This window comes from Equus asinus, chromosome 13 (genome assembly GCF_041296235.1).
Source record: "Equus asinus isolate D_3611 breed Donkey chromosome 13, EquAss-T2T_v2, whole genome shotgun sequence".
NCBI lineage: Eukaryota > Metazoa > Chordata > Mammalia > Perissodactyla > Equidae > Equus > Equus asinus.
The window spans coordinates 38,683,712-38,701,858 of NC_091802.1; the positions used below are offsets into that span (position 1 = coordinate 38,683,712).

At 54.9% G+C, this 18,147-nt stretch overlaps 1 protein-coding gene across 6 annotated transcripts in view; it reads right to left on the reverse strand.

Moving 5' to 3' along the window:
- Positions 1-6,328: 6,328 nt before the first annotated feature.
- The window catches only part of SRCIN1 (SRC kinase signaling inhibitor 1), a 67,387-nt gene continuing 55,568 nt past the window's right edge, over positions 6,329-18,147 (reverse strand). For 3 of the 6 annotated variants that reach the window (XM_070483116.1, XM_070483115.1, XM_070483117.1), the window contains 3 exons: positions 16,187-16,759; positions 15,111-15,257; positions 8,247-13,169 (listed from right to left, as the gene is read on the reverse strand). In XM_070483116.1, coding sequence (XP_070339217.1) covers positions 12,981-13,169; positions 15,111-15,257; positions 16,187-16,759 — 909 coding nt within the window. In that variant the 3' untranslated portion in view covers positions 8,247-12,980. The other 3 variants (XM_014833799.3, XM_014833800.3, XM_070483118.1) reach the window with 2 other exon arrangements.

The following is an 18,147-nucleotide window of genomic DNA, read 5'->3' on the forward strand; positions in this document are numbered from 1 at the left end:
AATAGAAATACCATATGATCCAGGTATTCTACTTCTGGGTATTTATCTGAAAAAAATGAAAACACTAACGCAAAAAGATACCCATGTTCACTGCAGCATTATTCACAATAGCCAAGATATGGAAACCAGCCGAGTGTCCACCATCAGACGAATGGATAAAGAAAATGTGGTGTGCATATATATATATATATATATATAAAATGGAATATTATTCAGCCATAGAAAAGAAGGAAATCTTGCCATTTGTGACAACATGGATGGAGCTTGAGGGCATTATGCTAAGTGAAACAAATCATAGGGAGAAAGTCAAATACTGTATGATTCCACTCACATGTGGAATCTTAAAAAATAAATAAATAAACAAGCTCACAGATACAGAGAACAGATCGGTGGTTGCCAGAGGTTGGGGGGCGGGTGCACAATGGAGTCAAAAGGTACAAACTTCCAGTTCTAAAATAAATCAATCCTGGGGATACAGTGTACAGCATGGTGACTACACTTGATAATGTTGTATTGTGTATTTGACAGTCGCTAAGAGAATAAATCTGAAAAGGTCTCATCACAAGAAAAAGCCGTGTAACTCTGTATGGTGGGGGATGTTATCTAGACTCACTGTGCTGATCATTTCACAGCACATACAGGTATCGAATCATTGTGTGTACACCTGAGACCAATATAATATTGTCTGTCACTTATACCTCAATAAAAAAAGAAAATCTTTAACACTCCCCCAATTTTATTTCTATAAGCAATGAACAATCTAAAAATGAAATTAAGAGGGGCTGGCCCCATGGCCGAGGGGTTAAGTTCACCTGCTCTGCTTTGGTGGCCCGAGGTTCACCAGTTCAGATCCCGGGTGTGGACCCAGCGCCTCTCATCAGGCCGTGCTGTGGCGGCATACCACACAGAAGAGTTAGAATGACCTACAACAAGGATACACAACTATGTGCTGGGGCTTTGGGGAAAAAGAGGAAGACTGTCAACAGACGTTAGCTCAGGGCCAATCTTCCAAAAATAAAAATGAAAAGGAAATTAAGAAAACAATCCTATTTATAATAGCATCAAAAATAATAAAATACCTAGGAATAAACAACAAAAGAAGTACAAAATTTGTACCAAGAAAACTACAAAACATTGGTGAAAGAAATTAAATATCTAAATAAGTGCAAAGCTATTACAGGTTTCAGAAGTCTTAACGTTAAGATGGCAATATGCCTTAAACTGTTGTAAAGATTCAACACAATCCCTATTAAAATCCCATCTTTTCATCTTTTTGGCAGAAACTGACAAGCTGACCCTAAAATTCCTAATGCAAGCAACCCAGAACAGCCAAAACAATCTTTTTTTTTTTTTCAGGTGAGGAATATTGGCCCTGAGCTAATAACATCTGTGGCCAATCTTCATTTTTTTTTCCTCCCCAAAGCCCCAGTATGTGGTTGTATATCCCAGTTGTAAGTCCTAGTTCTATGTGAGATGCCACCGCAGCATGGCTTGATGAGCAGTGTGTAGGTCCGCGCCTAGGATCCCAACCCCAGGCTGTGGAAGCAGAGCACGTGAACTTAACCACTAGGCCACTGGGCCAGCCCCCCAAAACAATCTTGAAAAAGAAAATAAAGTTGAAAGTTCTTAACTTCAAAACTTACTACCATTCAAGACAGTGTGGTACTGGCATAAGGACAGACATATTTCATAGGCAACATTTCTTCTTCTTCTTCTTCTTCTTTTTTTTTTTTTTTGAGGAAGATTGGCCCTGAGCTAACATCTGTGCCCATCTTCCTCTTTTTTTTTCAATATGTGAGATGCCTGCCACAGCATGGCTTGGTTAGCAGTGTGTATGTCCAGGCCTGGGATCCGAACCGGTGAACGCTGGGCCACTGAAGTGGAGTGTGCGAACTTAACTGCCGTGCCACCGGGCCTGCCCTGTAGGCAACATTTCTTTAGGAAAACTCCAAATCTATCTGAGTTGAACAACAGGAATAGGGATTTTTCCCTGCCATTCTGACCTGGGCAGGAAGAAGGACCATGATAGTGGCCTGAGCTACAGCAGAGCCTGGGGATTTCGGGTGAAATTTCTGGGATGGTGAGCAGAGCTATGGGATGGAGCTTCCTGCCAGGTGTTGTTAGGAGTGGTGTCAATCAGTCAGCAGCAGAGTGTCAAGGGAGCCTGTCGTCAGCTAATGGGCACGGTGGCCACAGGCCCAAGGCTCCAGCACTGTGAATTGTGTTCAGTCACCCTGTGAGCTCTGGGATCGCTTAAGCCACTCAGAGAACAAAGAAGAAGAAAATGCCCAGGGGACTCAGAGGAGATGTGCAGAGAGTGAAGAGAGATGATGGCTTCCCCAGGTTTCTATGTGTAAAGCAGTCCATTTCTCCTGTCAGTTAGGATCCGACTCTGAGGCCAGCCTGACGTCCATCACATCCTTGCTTTGCTCAGTCAGCCTTCACATCAGTCAAATGGAGGTAATAGTACCTTCAGCCCACGTCATGAGGACTAAAGGAACGCTTCATAAATGGTAGTAATGAGTATGATAAAGCATCAAGAAAGTGTGGCTGTTGGGAGGGATAAGTCCTGGGTTTGGATTCCAGCTCCATCACTTCATAGCTACAAAGCATCTGTGACTCAGTTTCCCATCCCTCAGCCATAGGATTGTGAGCGTTGAGTGAGTCCAGGCAGCCGCCGTCTGTACCTGCCCCTAAATGATGGCTCTGCGCTCGCTCCTGCCCGCCCCGTCTCTTCTCCACGCCGCAGCCAGAGGTACCGTCAGAAATAGTGTCAGGTCATGTCACTTTCTTACTTAAAACCCTCCAATTGTTCTCCACGGCTCCGAGAGGAAATCCACCTTCCTTACCACGTCCCACAAGACCTCTGACGGGGCTTCTGCCCACCGCTCCAGCCTCATGGCATGCCCCTTTTCCCCTCCTCACTCCGCTGGGGTTTCATTCATTTTCTGGAACTCACAGATTACTTCCCACCTCAGGGCCTTCTGCCTGAGACACTCAGCCACCAGCTTCCACATAGCCACTCGTCATTCTGAAGGTTTCCACTCAAAGGTGGCCTCAGGGCCGGGTCACCCTCTCTGAGGTGGTCCCCCTTACTCACTGCCACAACCCTTGCAGGCCTGCTGCCCTGTGGCACTACATGCTGTCTGTCACCGCTTTGCCCGGGTATTGCAGTCTTGTGTCTTGGCTGGCTCCTCTCTGAGATGCCGAGCCATAGGTGCGGGCAGGAGATGGGCAGTGCCTGGCAAGGAGCAGGCATTCCAGAGGCCTTGGAAGGATGGATGAGCGCCTGGCATAGTTCCTGGCACGCGGTTGATGGTCCCATTTGTTACTTGATCATGAACTGTCCGTGAATGGGGTGATTATGAGAGATGAGGGGGTTTTGGCTGCTCTCCCAGCTTTCTGGGAACAAGATGGGCGAGGGAAGGCAAGATCTGCTGACATTTAAAAAGGACATAAGGGATGAGGTCTGGCTGGCTGAGTCTGAAGGGCTGCTTGGCAGGTGGGTGACCCATGGAGTGGGCAGTCCCTGCAGCCAGTGAGCAGATCCTCAACCTCGGTCTCCAAAGAGGCTACTGGCTTTAGGTGGAGGACGTGAGAATGGGGTTCTGGTGAGGCCTGGAAGAGTGTGGCTCCGGAACACTGTCATTACGTCATGGGATAGAAGGGATGGTGTTTGCGGGGGAGGCAGAGGAGACCCAATAACACCCCAGGCCTCAGCCAAGCGAGAGCATGCCGAGAAGGGCAGCCTCAAGGACCCTTAGAACATGCTGGAACAGTGGTACAGCCCTCAGAATATCAGGAAAACCTGAAAAACCCAATCAGGACGTCTGGCCCACTCAACGGTGGGCAGGCTGGACTCCGATGTGGTAACCTGGAAGGCTTCGAGCAGCTTGCTGGCTACGGAGTCAGGGTCCAGGGTCCCCACCCAACCAGAATCAAGTGTAAATCTCCTCTCAGGGGTCCTCCAACTTCAGAGGAGCCCATGGGGTAAAAGGGGCCAGCAGGCCTTTGAAGAGAAAGTGGAAATGCAGCATGTTTGGGGCTGAAACTAGACCTTCAGAAAAGGATTTTTCAAACCGTGGGTTTTGACCCATTAGAGGGTCATGAAATAATTCAGCGCGCTGTCACCAAAATGTTTAGAATTTAACAGAAAGTATCACAGCGCGTTGTATGTAGGAAGGGCTGTGTCACTAAATATATGGGTGTTTGTGTGTGTGTCTAAATCGTTGAGATGTAAAATGTATTTCTTACTGTGAGTTACAGTTTTAAAAAAAAGTTTGAAAGCTGCTGTTCTTCAAGGACTGGCAGACACATGAAGGGTCATTCCACCCACAGAGCGAGCGGCCAAGAGCCAACCCAGGAGACTGCTGGAGGTAATCAGACTCCACTTGGGTCCGGGGGGAAAGCATTGGCTTTGGCGTCAAGCAGAGATGGATTCAAATCCGGACTCTGCATCTTACTAGTCGTAAGACTCTGGGCAAGACACCTGAGGCTCTGGCTTTGTCACTCGCAGATGTAGGTGATGGCAGTAGATCCCTCACGGGTGGTAGCAAAGTGCCTGCCAAGAGCTGGTACCCCATGAGAGTCCGTGGCGTTCCTCTCCAGCTTGATGGTGGTTCTCACGGGCCCTAGGGGGCAGCTGCAGCCCCACGGCCCGTTTCTGCCCTCCTCCTTCACGCCCTGCCTGCTAAGTTGTGGGGCAGTTGGCCACCAGGAATTTCCTCCCCTCCGCCCCATCCCGCCCGGCACCTTCCAGGGTGAGGGTGAGAAATAACGAGACAGCAGCCTAGAGGAAGGCGATCCAGGAGAGGAAAAAGAAACAAGTTTTATTTAAGCCCCAAACACTCGGCTAGAAAAACCAAAAACAAAAGAGAGTAGGGAGGTGGGGAGAAGAAAAAGGACATTAAAAAAGAGAGACAGAGAAAACACAGCAACCCTTTTCCATTTGAAATTGTCAAGTTACACTGACAGAGGTCACAGAATATCCACAGAAGCCATCACTGCTACACCAACACGGGCCCTACGGGGTGGACAGGGTGGGGTGCGGAGTGGGGGTGAGCCTCAGGGGGCCCCACCTGGGACCCCTCTCAGAGCCTCAGGCCTGAGGCTCCTGGGGAAACAGCATATTGTGGAAGGGGCGGGAGAGAAACCCCCCATGCGAGTAACACAGCACAGTGGATGGGGGCCAGGGGGACCAGGTACAGGGGTCCCCCCAACATCTTAGTTTTCTCTTGGTCAAGCACACACTGATGGACAGAGCATCGAGGCGCATGCAGCTGGGGGGGCACTGACGTGCTGCAGGCTTTGAGAGGACCGTGGGGATGGGGGCTTGGGAGGGGAGCCAGAGCGAGCGGTGCAGGGACGATGGAACACACACACAGGCACTCCCACACGCCCGGGTCCACACACACGTGCGCGCACACACCCACACACACAGGTCACGTGCACCTCCACGCACACCCCTCTGTCCACACACACGAGTCTCTCGCAGCTCCGCACGTCTGCACACACACATTACACGTGTTCTCACCCGCAAAGCTCCTCCACACCAACGTGCAGGTGGGCACGTGCTGATGCCCAAGCAGGCTGCATGCACCTGTGTGCACATGCCTCCCTGCACACGTGCGGTAGGTCACACCTGTGCGTGCACATGCTTCCTCCACACGCCGGTAAGTGGACTTGGGTAAGGGGGCTTGCGCTGGTGTACACACACATACACACACACACACAGGCTGTGCACAACTCCATGCCAATACCTCTCAGCCCGTAAATGTGCAGGAACCAAGGTGACAGAAAGATGCAAATCCCACTGGGCTCCACGTGAGGGGGTGGGCGGGGCACAGGGCTCCCTCCATCTGCCCCCTCGTGGATGGACACCCCACACACCTCCTCCTCCCCCCACAAAGGGACATTCAACTCAGGACAGTGACAGTGGGGCACACATTCAGGTCACGGGGCTGAGGGTGGGAGGTGGGGGGGAGAAAACTAGCAAGCAGAGAGTAATGGAGTGGAGGGAGGAGGGGGCACCACTCCCCTCCCCTCCCAAGTCAGAGGGTCTCTGTACAGCCAAATCAACCAACCGTTTCACTGGACCACAGAAGCCAGGCCGGTGTGCCCATCCTCAGCCCCCCTCCCCCGCCAGAACAGCGGCCAGGGAGAGAGTGCCGTGGTTTCTTTTTTTTTTTCTTTTTTAAATATTTATATATATTTATATTACGTATATTATATATATATAATATGTAAATATATTTTTAAAACAATATAAAATGTTAAGACACTTCACTTAAATGTAAAGAGTTGCCTGCAATTAAAAGTAATTGCATCATTTATGAGGTCCTTTTTTTTTTTCTATTTTCCAGGGTTTTTTTTCAGGAGGGAATTTTTTTTTCCTCTTCTTTTGTTATTTTTCAAAAAGGCTTGCTTGCCTTTGTACAAAAATGATCCAAAGCTAGAAAACAAGGATGAGCCAACAAAAACAAAACAAAGAAAAAGAAAGAAATGAAGAAACACAACCCAGGCCCCCCCCTCCCCCAACAGCTCCCCGGCTCCCCCCCCGCCCCGGCGCCCACCGTCCCCCCACCGTCCCCCCGGCCCCAGGGTCTAGGAGGCTGCGTCCCTTCAATGGCTCCTTCTTTCTGTGCTTACTCGGGGAGACTGATCCCAGGCCCCCTCCCCTGTGCTTACCCCACTTTGTGCTCCAAATAGGAATCGTGCTCCCTGGGGACCCCTACTCCATCCTCCTCAACCCCAACCACATAATCTCCCTGCTGGCCCCTCCCTGTGCCCTCTGGGAGGTCGGGCCGAGAACCAAAATTGGCCCCTCCCTCCCCCATTCAGGACCTGGCCAGAAGCCTGTGCCCACAGCCTCTGTGGGGCAGGCGTCCACGAGTCGGGGACACTGGCTGGCTGGTCAGGCCTCAGGGACCCTCAAGGATCTCACCAGCGGTCACGGGCTCCCCATTTAAAACCATGTCTCACCCCTTCCCTGAAAACCCTCAAATCTCAAAGAGGATGGCTGAAGGTCAAGTCACCCCACCCGTGGGGTTCGAGCTGTCCTCACCACCCCCCGTCAACACCCTCTCTACTCCCCCCATTTCCCTCACAACCAGACCCTTCCCACCCTCCAGGCCTCAAAATCTAATTTGCTAGGCCCTTCATTCCTGCCCACCCTACCCCCTTAAATAAGTTAATGTTATTTAAAGTGCTAAATTAGGAAACTAAAAGTACCAAATACCCCTCCTCGGGGCTGCCCTCTCCCAAGGCAGGGTCCCCAGTGTCAGGCTGTCTGCTCAACCCACCGTCCACAACCAACAAGTCCAAAGGGTGCTCCCACCGCTCAGCACAGGCCGGCGGCTTCTCCCCACAGAAGGGCGGCCCAGGCAGCCAGCTCCTCTCCGAGGACACACAGATTCAACGGCCTCACACCCACCCCGAGGCCCCTCAAACTCTGGCCTCCCTCTCCGGCCCATCCAGCGGGACCCCAGGCCCACCAGGGCTGTGGAGGAGCAGAGTTCAGTCACGTCCTGAGGTCGGACTGGTGGGGCGCCTCCAGCGCCGGAGGCTCCCTGCGTCCCATTTTCCAGCCTGATACTGGGGTTGGTCCAATGTCCAGGTTTTCCTCCAGGAAGGTTTCCGAGGAAAGGGAGAGGGAGGTGTCTCGCTGCTCCAAGTCTCCGTGGCTCAGAGTTTGCTTGGAGCGCTCTTGGAAAGTTCGGGGGGAGGCAGGAAGGGTGGGCAGGATGCAGGAGCTTCAGCGTGGACTCGGGGTAAGAGCCGGGAAAGAGAAAACGGAGGGACGATGACAGGAATTGGGCCATTTGGGAACAGGAAATCAAGGGAAGGTGGTGTGTTTTGGTTTTTAGTTTTACTATTTTGCTTTTTAAAAAAAGATAATTAAAAGTGAATCGTTTAAAAAAACCAAAAACACCAACAGGTCATGGGTATAGAGAGCTGAGGAGGGCCACACTTTGGCAGACCCTTTGGAGGGTCTAGAGAATGGGATGGGGGTAGCGTGGAGATGAAGGGAAGAGTAGGAAGAGAAATGGCAGGGGTAAGGGACCGGGACAGGCTGGGGTGGAGGTGTGAGGGGGCTTCTAGAAGGAGATGGAAGAATTCCTCGCCCCAAAGGAAGTCAATACGGGGATAGAGGTTCTGGAAGCTGAGGGCTTTTCTGAGACTGGGCTCGAGGTCTCATTCGACCCGCTCATCTCTTTAGATGGTTTAGTGGCCTGGAAGAAAAACAGGGGTCAGGGGTCAGAGAGAGGAAGGGAGAGCCACATGCTGGCCGCCAGCTGAAGTCTTAAAAAATGAAAAACCTCCACAAATCCAAGAGAAAATTCACTGCAAAAGGAAGAAATCAGAGGGGCATCTGGAGAGAGTGGTCCCCTGAGACAGTGGAGGAGGGTGCCACAGCAGGGGCAGGAAGGGGGGACACACGGTTGGACCAGAGGGCCTGGGAACCAGGGTGGGAGGGTAAGTCCACGGTTACTGAGAGGAAAGAGAAAAGGTAGAAGAGAGAGAGCAGAGAAGCACAAGGGAGACCCCGTCCAGGAGGGCAGCCAGGGAGAAGGGGAGTGGGGAGAGGGCCGGGGAGGCGAGGAGGAAGTGAAATGTTAGCTACCACGGGGGTGCAGGGAGGCGAGAGGGGAGCAGCCCAGCTCTCAGTCCCAACCGGTCAGCCACCCAGCGAGGGCCCCTCCTGACCTCAGCAGGGGGCTGATTCTCAGCAGAAGGTCTTGTGGTAGCAACTGAGGCGTGAGCTTGTTCTCTCGAGGGAGCACTTCTCTTAAGAACCCCCCCATACCCCCCATCCCCTGGAAGCTGGAGGAAAAGGGACCACTGCATCCAACCTCCCACTCAAGGCAGGAAGCCCACCGCATGCCCTACAAATGTTCCTCCTGCTTTGAGCTGGGCCTCCGGGTACCGGGAAGTCACTCCCTCACGACACGTCCTGCACTCACGGGTCAGTTCTCATAGTTAGAGCCACGCCCCTTCTCCACCTCCAGCAGACTCCCTGCCTCTGTACTGGTCCTGGAGGTTTGTATGGTTCCAAGCCATTGATGACGGGTCACAAATGCAGATTTCCAGGCCCCACTCCAGAGTCCATCTCTGGTGTGGACTCAGGAATCCACACGTTAAGCAGGCGCCCCCAGTGATCCCGCTGCACACTTAACTCTGAGGTCCACTGGGTTAGGGCTACACAGACGGGGTGTTCTCCCTGTCGCTGCAGTCACTGTCCCTCCTGGCCTTGCTTGGCTACTAGTGTGATAAGTGAATTGCCTTGATAGAAAAAGATAGGAAGAGGGCTGCAGACAGTGCTGGGGCACATGGCCAGAGACCTCGTGCAGGTTAGGTCTGGGGAGGTCACTCCACTGACCTGAGGGGATGGCTTGCAGCCTGACCGGCTGACAGTGACCCCGCCCTTGCAGCTGGAGAGCACCACGCCCCTTCTCCCAAGAGGGATTCACTGGCTTTGTGTCCACACTTTCCCCTTAATGAGAATTAAGGCCAGAGACCCGTCTGGGTCTTCTAACCTCTCTCCTCTTTACTGTGGCTGCTCATTCCTTACTCACAGAGGGGCCAGGGCCGCAGCCACAGGATCTCTGCATCCACCCAGTCCTCTGCCAAGCGCCACGGCCCCTGTTTGCGGGGTCCTGGTACTTGGACCTGGAGAAGACTCATTCAAAGGCAACCGAGAGCTCTCTCCTTCACTCCCTTGGGCTCTAGGCCCCTCCCCCACTGCCCATTTAGAGTTCTTTCTCCCAAAGCTGGTGGGAGGGGAGCACATCTGCTTTCTCCCCGTGTCTCTTCGCATCTCACAGGGTCCCAAGCCAGCACTGACTCCCTCCTGGCTGTCCTCTTTGTTCTCAACCCATCTCTCTAGTTAAAAGCTTTTTCTGTTCCTTCCCTTTAGCATTTGTCAGGAGCCCCAGTCTATTCTGAGCTTTGGTCTTTGGACCCCCTGCCTTCACGGTTGTGCCACCACCTGACTCCTGTATTCACTCAGGTGACACATCCTCACCCAGGCCATGTCCTCCTTCTCCCACAGCCCGCGGAAGGCCTTTAAACGCCAGTGTGTGGCAGCGTCCACCGGCCGACGTGGACGCCCCCCACCCCCGCTTCACGGCGACCTCTTCCATCGCTCTGTGAGCACCGGTTTTGCACAGTCCTCTCAGGTTGTCTTTCCTCCCAGGAGACTGGCTGCAGCAGCATCCAAAATCCACTTTCCTGAAGCTGAGGGAGCATGTCCAACTGGGCCCTGTCCTGTGCTGCTCAGAGTTCTCGTGTGACACAGCTGCTGTCTCTGAAATTTCCTGTCACTTCCATTTCACCAGCCAGTCCTGCCCTGTTGCTCCCAATTATGTCCAGAGAAGCAGTGCTTTGTCACATTTGTGGCAAGGCAGAAACCTTCAGCTTCCAGCCGAGGAGACTGGAACCATTAGCCAGGCCCAGACGGCTGAGCTCTGACCCCTCTGCTTCCTGTGGGTCAGAGTCTAGCACCGCCCTATGCCCCGAGCATGCTGACCTGTCCCTCCATGCTATGACGCACAGATTTCCATATAAGTGTAGGTCATCTTGAAGTGGCAGATCCTGCTGGTGCCACCTCCCTCTGCCCGCACGCCAGTCCTCCTTGCTATTTGCCTGAATCAGGCACCGGGCTGTCAGGAGAGGCACGGCTTTCCCCCAGCCCGGGGTAGGTGGGTCCTGATAAATCTATGGTAATTTAGTAATGTCCTTCTCCTTGCCAGTGACTGATTTAGGAATGGGAAGAAAGGAGAGGTCAGATGGGGACTTCTGGAAAGGTTCTCCTGCTCCTAAAAAGATCTGTGTGCCTAGGACCCCTGGAATGAAGGCAGCCATTGTGGGAGGTTGAGGGGGCCAGGATGAGGGCCAACAGGACCAAAATCTGGAAGGAACGCAGATCCTGACGGCCTCGAGCCACGGACTGCCCCTGCTTCCAGAGTTCTTGTTTTGTTAGAAGCTACCTTTCCTTATTGTTCGAGCCATTCTGAATTAGTTTCCACTATTTGCAGCTAAAAGCATTCCAACTGACACATGTGAGGCCCACAGGTGCTCCCCTAACGCTCTTGTCAACAGTATTCCTGTCACATGTGCCATCTCACCAAGGCTTGGTGACACCCACGAGGTCACGATCCCTGTAAAGCAGTAGAGTCCAGCATTAAGACAGCAGAATCTATGTCAGGCAGACCTGGGGTTAAGTCCTAGCCTAACTGCGTGACCCTGCGCAGGTTATCTCCCTGGGCCTTCACGTCCTCACCTGCAAGCCAGGGACATTGGTTTCACATGAGATGACGTACACAGAGCACGGGGCTCAGTGCCACACTCAGGACACATACAATAGATGGCGGATATTATTGTTATTACCATATCGTTGTTATTTTAACATTTCAAGTCTGTTTTGTCTATTTCCATCTGGATTGGGCCTGATCCGTGGCAAATTCACCCCTTCAGTCACCTACCCAACAAATATTTACTGAGCGCCTGTGTATGCCATGCACTGTTCTAGGTGCCATGAGGATGGAGCAGTGACAAGATGGATTAAGCACATAAAGTTTAAGATATAAAGTTGTTATGAGGATTAAATAAGATACATAAACTTGGTACCTAAAAGGTGTGCCAGCTGTTTCCCATTTGCCTCTCCACTGCCCAGACGCAATTTCTGCCCTGCTCTGTGCCCTGGCTGGCCGAGCCCTGCCACGCCTGTGCCGACTGCCTTCCGGTTGGGTTTGGCCAAAGGGATTAGGGCAGAGTGAAGGGGGGAGGGGAAGTTTCTTCCCTACCCCCTGCCCCCTCGGCGCCCTGTCGCAGGTAGCAGCCATGCCGCTGTAACCACAGCTCCTGCCGGCTAGCTCTCACTGGCCTCCCTAAGCACTGCGATCCTTGCCCCTCTCCCCAGGGAGGTCACAGCTGCCTGCTCTCACTAGTCCCTCGGTGCCTCAACACCCCTTGTTTGTTCCCTCAACCCTCTGGGGCGGCACCTTCATTACAGTCTCTTCGCTTCAGCCGTCTGAGGAGATATGCTGGGTGTTCACCAGATTTCTTAGCCCCAGTGGGGTGTCCACGGCTTCACGTCTGCGCCAAGCCCTTGATCCTTGCACCCCAGGAATCTGGCTCCCATCCCACCCCTGGATCTTGAGCACAACATCCACGAGCTTTCTCTCAATCACGTCCTCTGATTTCTCTGTAGTGCCTGCACTGTTGCACCCCCAACTCGGACTCCCCTCCGCCCCCCAATTTCTGTGTCTCTGATCCTGGCACTTCTATTCCTCTCCCCCTCATCATTGTCAAAGGCAGCTTCGAGCTCCGCGTCTTAGAACCTCATGATGAGGGGAGGCCTCTGCCTAGCCCTGTCCCTAACAAGTGTACAGTGCCACCAAGGACAATGGTGACTCCTTCCCTCTGTGGCTTTCAAAGCTCGTTCCCGTATCTGGCATTATATGACCTCAGAACGCACTGCACAGATGAGGAAAGAGCCTGCACGAGGCAGAGGACTTCGACCAAGGTCACAGACTGAGTTGGTATGGAGAGGTGTCCCCGGCCCAGAGGACGGAGGGCCAGGTGACCCAGGGTGGCTGCGGCAAATTGAGGGTGTGGGATGGAGGGCACCGGGAGAGCTGGGCGGAGGGACCCGAGGCGGCTCATGAAGCGCTCTGGGCAGCATGTGAAGGACTTTCGAGCTTCTTACCCGGCAGGGGCTGGTGGGCACAGGTTTTAGGCAGGGGGAGTGACAGAATCAAATCTGCATGTTACCAACTCCCTCTGCACCCCGCAGGCCTGGGAAACAGGTTAGAGGCAACAGAAGTCACAGGGGACCTCAGAAAAGCATGCATTTAGGTAGCGAGGCATAAGATGATTTTTTTCCATGCTTCTTTATAACTTTTCTTTACTTTAAAAATTTTTCACAAGGAACACGTATTACTTTATTAGAAAGAAGATGCTTTTTCAAAGAAAAGCTACTAGAAAAATGGAAGTGCCAGAGAGCCAGAGCAGTGGCAGGAGTGTGGGAAGAGAAGAGTTCTGCGTCTGTAGGAGGTGACGGAGAAGGTGGAGCTCGGAGACGCCCCAAGCGTGGGCGGATGCCTGGGGGTGGGTGACACTTCCTGGGGGGAAAGCAGCTGGGGCAGGCTTGAGCTCCGAACAGAGACCTGGAAAGGGACAGATGGTGCCTGGTACCCAAGGAGAGGAGGGTGTGGTGTGACGAGCAGAGAGGCTGAGGAGAAACCTGGGCACAGCCAAGTGAAGAGGCAGGCAGAGGAGAAACGCCCAGAAAGGAGTCAGGAGGGCCGGGGTGAGGGCTGACAAGGAAGGAGAGGATGTCAAGGAATGGAGGGTCGAGGAATACAGCCCCTGGTGTATGGGGGCAGGGTATACCCTGCACGTGCTGCGGAAAGGTGGGGAGAGCACCCCGGAGGTCGCTGGAGACCTAGCCAAGCCCAGTGGCAAGGCTGGAGGGAAGGCGGAAGGCTGAGGAATGAACAGAGGTGAGGGCCTGGAGGCGACCAAGCTGAGGACAGAAGGGAGGGCACCCTGCGGAGGAGCCGTGGGAGTTGGGAGTCAGGTGGGAGATGGCGGAGCATAAGTGTATGCACGGGGAGGGGGTCAGACAGTCCGGATTTGAATCCCACTCCACCACTTGCCAGTTATGTGACCTTGGGTAAAGGCTCAGTTTCCCCATCTATCAAACGAGGATAACAAGGACCTTCCTCAGAGTGGTGTGGTGAGTGGGAAATGAGATGATGTGTGTGTCTGGCAGAAGTGAACACCCCATAAATGTCAGCTGCTGTTCTGGACACAACGGAGGGACCAGCCTGGACAGGACGAGGGGAATTCATCCATGGTGGCGGCGGGGAAAAGAGCTGGGGGTAGGATTTGCAGGGTGTGGCTGGGAACCCATGAGGAAGACAGTGGGCTAGCAGGGAGCTAGTGAGGAGAGCCTGGTTGGGGGCGGGGGGCGTGCCTGGATGGCCCATCTCCCCTGGATTCTCCAGGGAACCAGCAGACAGGCAAGGCCCCGTGTGCCCAGGGCTGTTGCAGGGCCATGTGGTGGGAAGGGCTTTGGGAGCCCTGGGTCTCAGTCCTGGCTCTGATGCCACCTTGCTGTGCACTCTTGGGAACTCCCTTTCCTTCTCTGAGCTGTCCCCTCATCTGTAAAGGAGGTGGCTGGACTCACTCATCTCTAACTTCCTGCCTCTGAGCCTAGAACCTTCTTCAAGTCACAGCGTCTGGACATTTCATGGCTCCACTCCCATCCTGGCATGCAGGAGCTGCTCAGAAGTATTAACGAAACAAAAGAATACATGAAAGGTCTCTCTCGACATCTAGGCCCAGGGACCACCCTGTACCTTCTGACTGGGCCACACGGTGGGCCACGGGGCAGAAACATCCACAGATGGGGTTGTCTACTCTGTACACTGTCGCCAAGCCCAGTAACTAAATCTGAAAGAGGGTGCATCGCCTGGCCACTCCTACCCACCCCCCACCTGGGAGCCAAAGGCCCTCTCCCTCTTCTCCCCCCCTCACCCCGAATGTCAGCAGGGAACCCACTGAAACCAAAACACGAGACTGGAAAGCAGATGCAAAACTGGGTCCTCCCTCAGCTGGGAGATGGCCTAAGAGCTAAGAGGGAGGCTGAGAGTGGGAGCCCCAAAGAGAAGGCGGGACCGAGAGCAGAGAGAAGGAAGCAGAGGAGAGGAGTGGAGAGGCAGGAAGACTAAGGGGGATCAAGGCCCCTTCCACACCCCAGGGCCGGCTGGACAAGGGGCCCAGGCACTGGGGCTGGTGGAGACATGAGTCCCCTTGCTCCCCCTCCTCCGGGAGCAGTGGGGGGAGGGCTCTCTCTGCCCTGAGTGAGGGGCCTCCTGATGGAAGCGGCCTCGCTGAGAACATATGTTCTAAACCAGACCCAGAGCACTGGGATTGGGAGAGCAAGGAGAAGACGGCTCGAAGGACCAATGGGGCAGTCCTGGCGGGGAGGCTTTCTCTGGGCAGCTGGAGGGAAGGTGGTCCCCGGAATACGGGCAGGAGATGGCCCGCACACAGCGGGAGCACATTGTTGGGGGGGGGGGGACTGCAGTGCCCACGCCTACCTGCTGCTGGGCCTGGATCCTCATGTACTCGGCCCTCTGCTTGCCGTGCTTGCCTTTGTCGGGGCTGCCTGCCTGGCCCTGAGCCGCCTTCAGCCGAGAAGCCCCCGCGGTCACCACCTTCATGGGTGGCACGCTGCCACCGCCACTCTGTGGGAAGAGAAACAGAGTTGGGGTTGGAAGTGGGATCATATAGGACTCCTAGATACCAAGTGGAGCCTCTGGGGCTGGGACCTCCTTGGTGGGCCCTTTGAGACCTGGAAACCCTTCCCTGGCTCCACATCCCTGTCCAGGACTCCCTGGACCTCCACACTCTGAGGCCAGGTTTAAGGCCCCTCTGCAGGAGAGGGGACAGGGGCCCCCAGCCAGGTTCCCAACAGCTCCTGAGTGAGAATTCTTTGGTAATTTCCTTGAATAGCCCAGGGACAGCTGGTGACCTCCTGGGGGAGCCACTTCTAAAGCAAGTGTCCCTGGTAGCACTCCTACTCCTGGCCAGGGGCACCATCCTGGGCCCAGGAGAACCTGTCTGAGATTTGGGGGATGGAGGGTGTCTTAATAAAGGCAGACAGACCAGGACTGGCAGCACCAGGCCCATGTCTTCCTCCAAATGGGAGGACAAGGGTGAAGTCTCCCTAGGGATGGACAAGTCCGACCCCTTGAACCACCCCAGGCACCACGCAGGCCCAGAGGAGCCCTAGGATCCAGAGGCGCAGGCAGAGAAACAAAAGAGACAGAGAGAGTCAGACAGGAGAGGGGGAGGGGAGCGCAGGGATGGAAAAGGGGGAGAGAACTTTATTTGTTGGTTTACAGATACAGAGCAGAGGGGAGAGGCCCTGGTCCCTGCCTGGGCTGGCTGGGCTGATCCCTGAGTAGGCCAGCTTCCCAGCCTCCCTCAGGATCTGCCTGCAAACTCCACCCTGGCGCCAGGCTCCCAGGAGGGTGGCAGGAGCTGAGAGGAGGCCAGTGGGAGGAGGGGGCTGGCATAGTGGTCCTGCAGAGCCCTCTCCCCCCTCAAGCTCTGAAGACCAAGAGACTGGAGCATGAAGGCAGGAGGGGAGGACAGGGGAGGAGGCAGCCACCTGGGGACCAGGGGGCAGGGGCAGAGGGCTGCCAAGGGGGCCCGTGGCAGGAGCCGTGCCCATCTGGCTCAGGGTGGCTTCCAGCTCCCGGAGAGTTTCCTCTAGGCTGTCCATCCGCTGGGTGGTGGCACCCCTCACTGTGCAGCCCGGGCCAGCAGCAGGCTGGCCACTGCAGGATTGGGCATCATGTCCAGAGTCACTGTGGATCTCCTCTGGGTGGGTCTCAACAGTGGAGGGCTCCTGAGCCCCGTCGGGGGCTGGTCCCTGAGGACAGGGAACCCCGGCTCCTCCCTCCTCTGGGCAGCAGCCCCCTATCCCCAGTCCCTTGAGAGCTGCCCCTTCCTTCTTGGGCATCAAGCTGCTCCTGGGCTGGGAAGCCTCGGCCACCATCCCTGGCGGGGCCCATAGGCCATCCCAGCCCCTCCCGCTGCCAGCCAGGGTCCGAGGTCGTGGGGTGGGGGGCGTCCTGGAACCGGGTTCCTCAAGCCTGGCCTCCAGTGGGGAGGGAGGGTTGGGGGCACACTCCGTCAAGATGATCCGGGGAACACAGAAGGTCCTGGGGCCTGGGGCAGCCTGGGGGGGAGAAGAAAGACAAGGGAGAATGTGATCCATGCAAACCAAAACGCTCCAAGCCGGGATGGGGGTTGGACATGGATGAGCCCGGCCCCTTCTTTTCATACATGGGGAAACTGAGGCAGGGGAGGGTCCTGACTGAATTTACCCAGCAAGTTAGGGGCAAAGCTGAGAGTAGAAGTCAGGCCTCTTTCCACCACACCCTATGGTCTCCCACTGTCCAGAGGAGACGGCAGTTTCCCCAGAAGCACAGACACGTGTGTACTTCTCATCACTCGTGTTAAGTCCGGAAGCAGGTCTCACGGGTGCTCCCACGAGTGTGCCCATCTGTACGATGGGGTGATGTGAGGCTGGTAGAGAACCAAGTGAGCTCACGTGGGCGTCTGCTTAGAACAGTGCCCGGCACGTGGTAAGTGCTCAATAAATAGTAGCTCTTTGTTGAGTTGGACTGAGTGACTGAGACGGGCAGCCCTGTGCGGGTGGAGACCGGTGTGGGTCTCTGGCCTCTGATGATGGGGCTGTCATCCTCATCTCAGGCCAGAGATCCTGGGCCCCCACCCCCTGCTTTCAGAGCTTTCTCCAAGGGCTTCACAGCCACAAGGGGAGGGGCTCAGCCAAGGCCCTCTGCTGCACACAGGCTCCGCAAAGCTGGAGCATTTGCTTCTGTGTGAGCGTCCCCAGCTCTGGCTTTGGTAGGGGCTCAGAGAGAGACCCCCAAACCCCCAGCTACCTCCAGTGAATTCTGGTCTAATTCTGAGCAGTCTCGTGCTGGCAGGATCACATATGTCTTCATCTTTAATCCTCACTACAACCCACACAATGGCTACTACTCTTATTGTCCCCACTTTACAGATGAGGAAGTCAAGGGTAGGGGTCACGTGATTCACCCAGGGTCACTTACTCACAGCTAGCTAGTGGCAGAGCCAGGATTTGAACCCAGGCAGTCTGACTCCAAGTCCAGTGCTCTTTCCACTAAAAGGAGCCATGGGGAGATGTGTGGAGGCCAGCAGGGACCCCAAGCCCCCTCCCAAGACAGCCCGCCCAGCCCTGCCACCCGCTTACCTGGAGGTGGGGGTGCAGACTGGGAAGGCAGAGAAGTGACCCATGCCCGCTGGCTCCACTGCCTGATGGCACCTCAGGACGCAGAGGGTCAGCCAGCCCAAAAGGCCAGCAGAAGGGCTTGGCCCACTGGACCCCTTCAGGATTGGTTCCCAGGGCCAGAAAGGGGCAGGGCCTGGGCGCAGCAGGCCAAGGCGTTGAGGGCACAGCCAGCTGGGGGGGCACCCTTCCACACTGCTCTGTGCCCCCCTCTGCCCAGCAGACAGTGCTGTCCACCTGTCTGGTGCCTGTCTGCTCCCCCTAGCCAGGGAGCCAAAGTGCCACCAGGC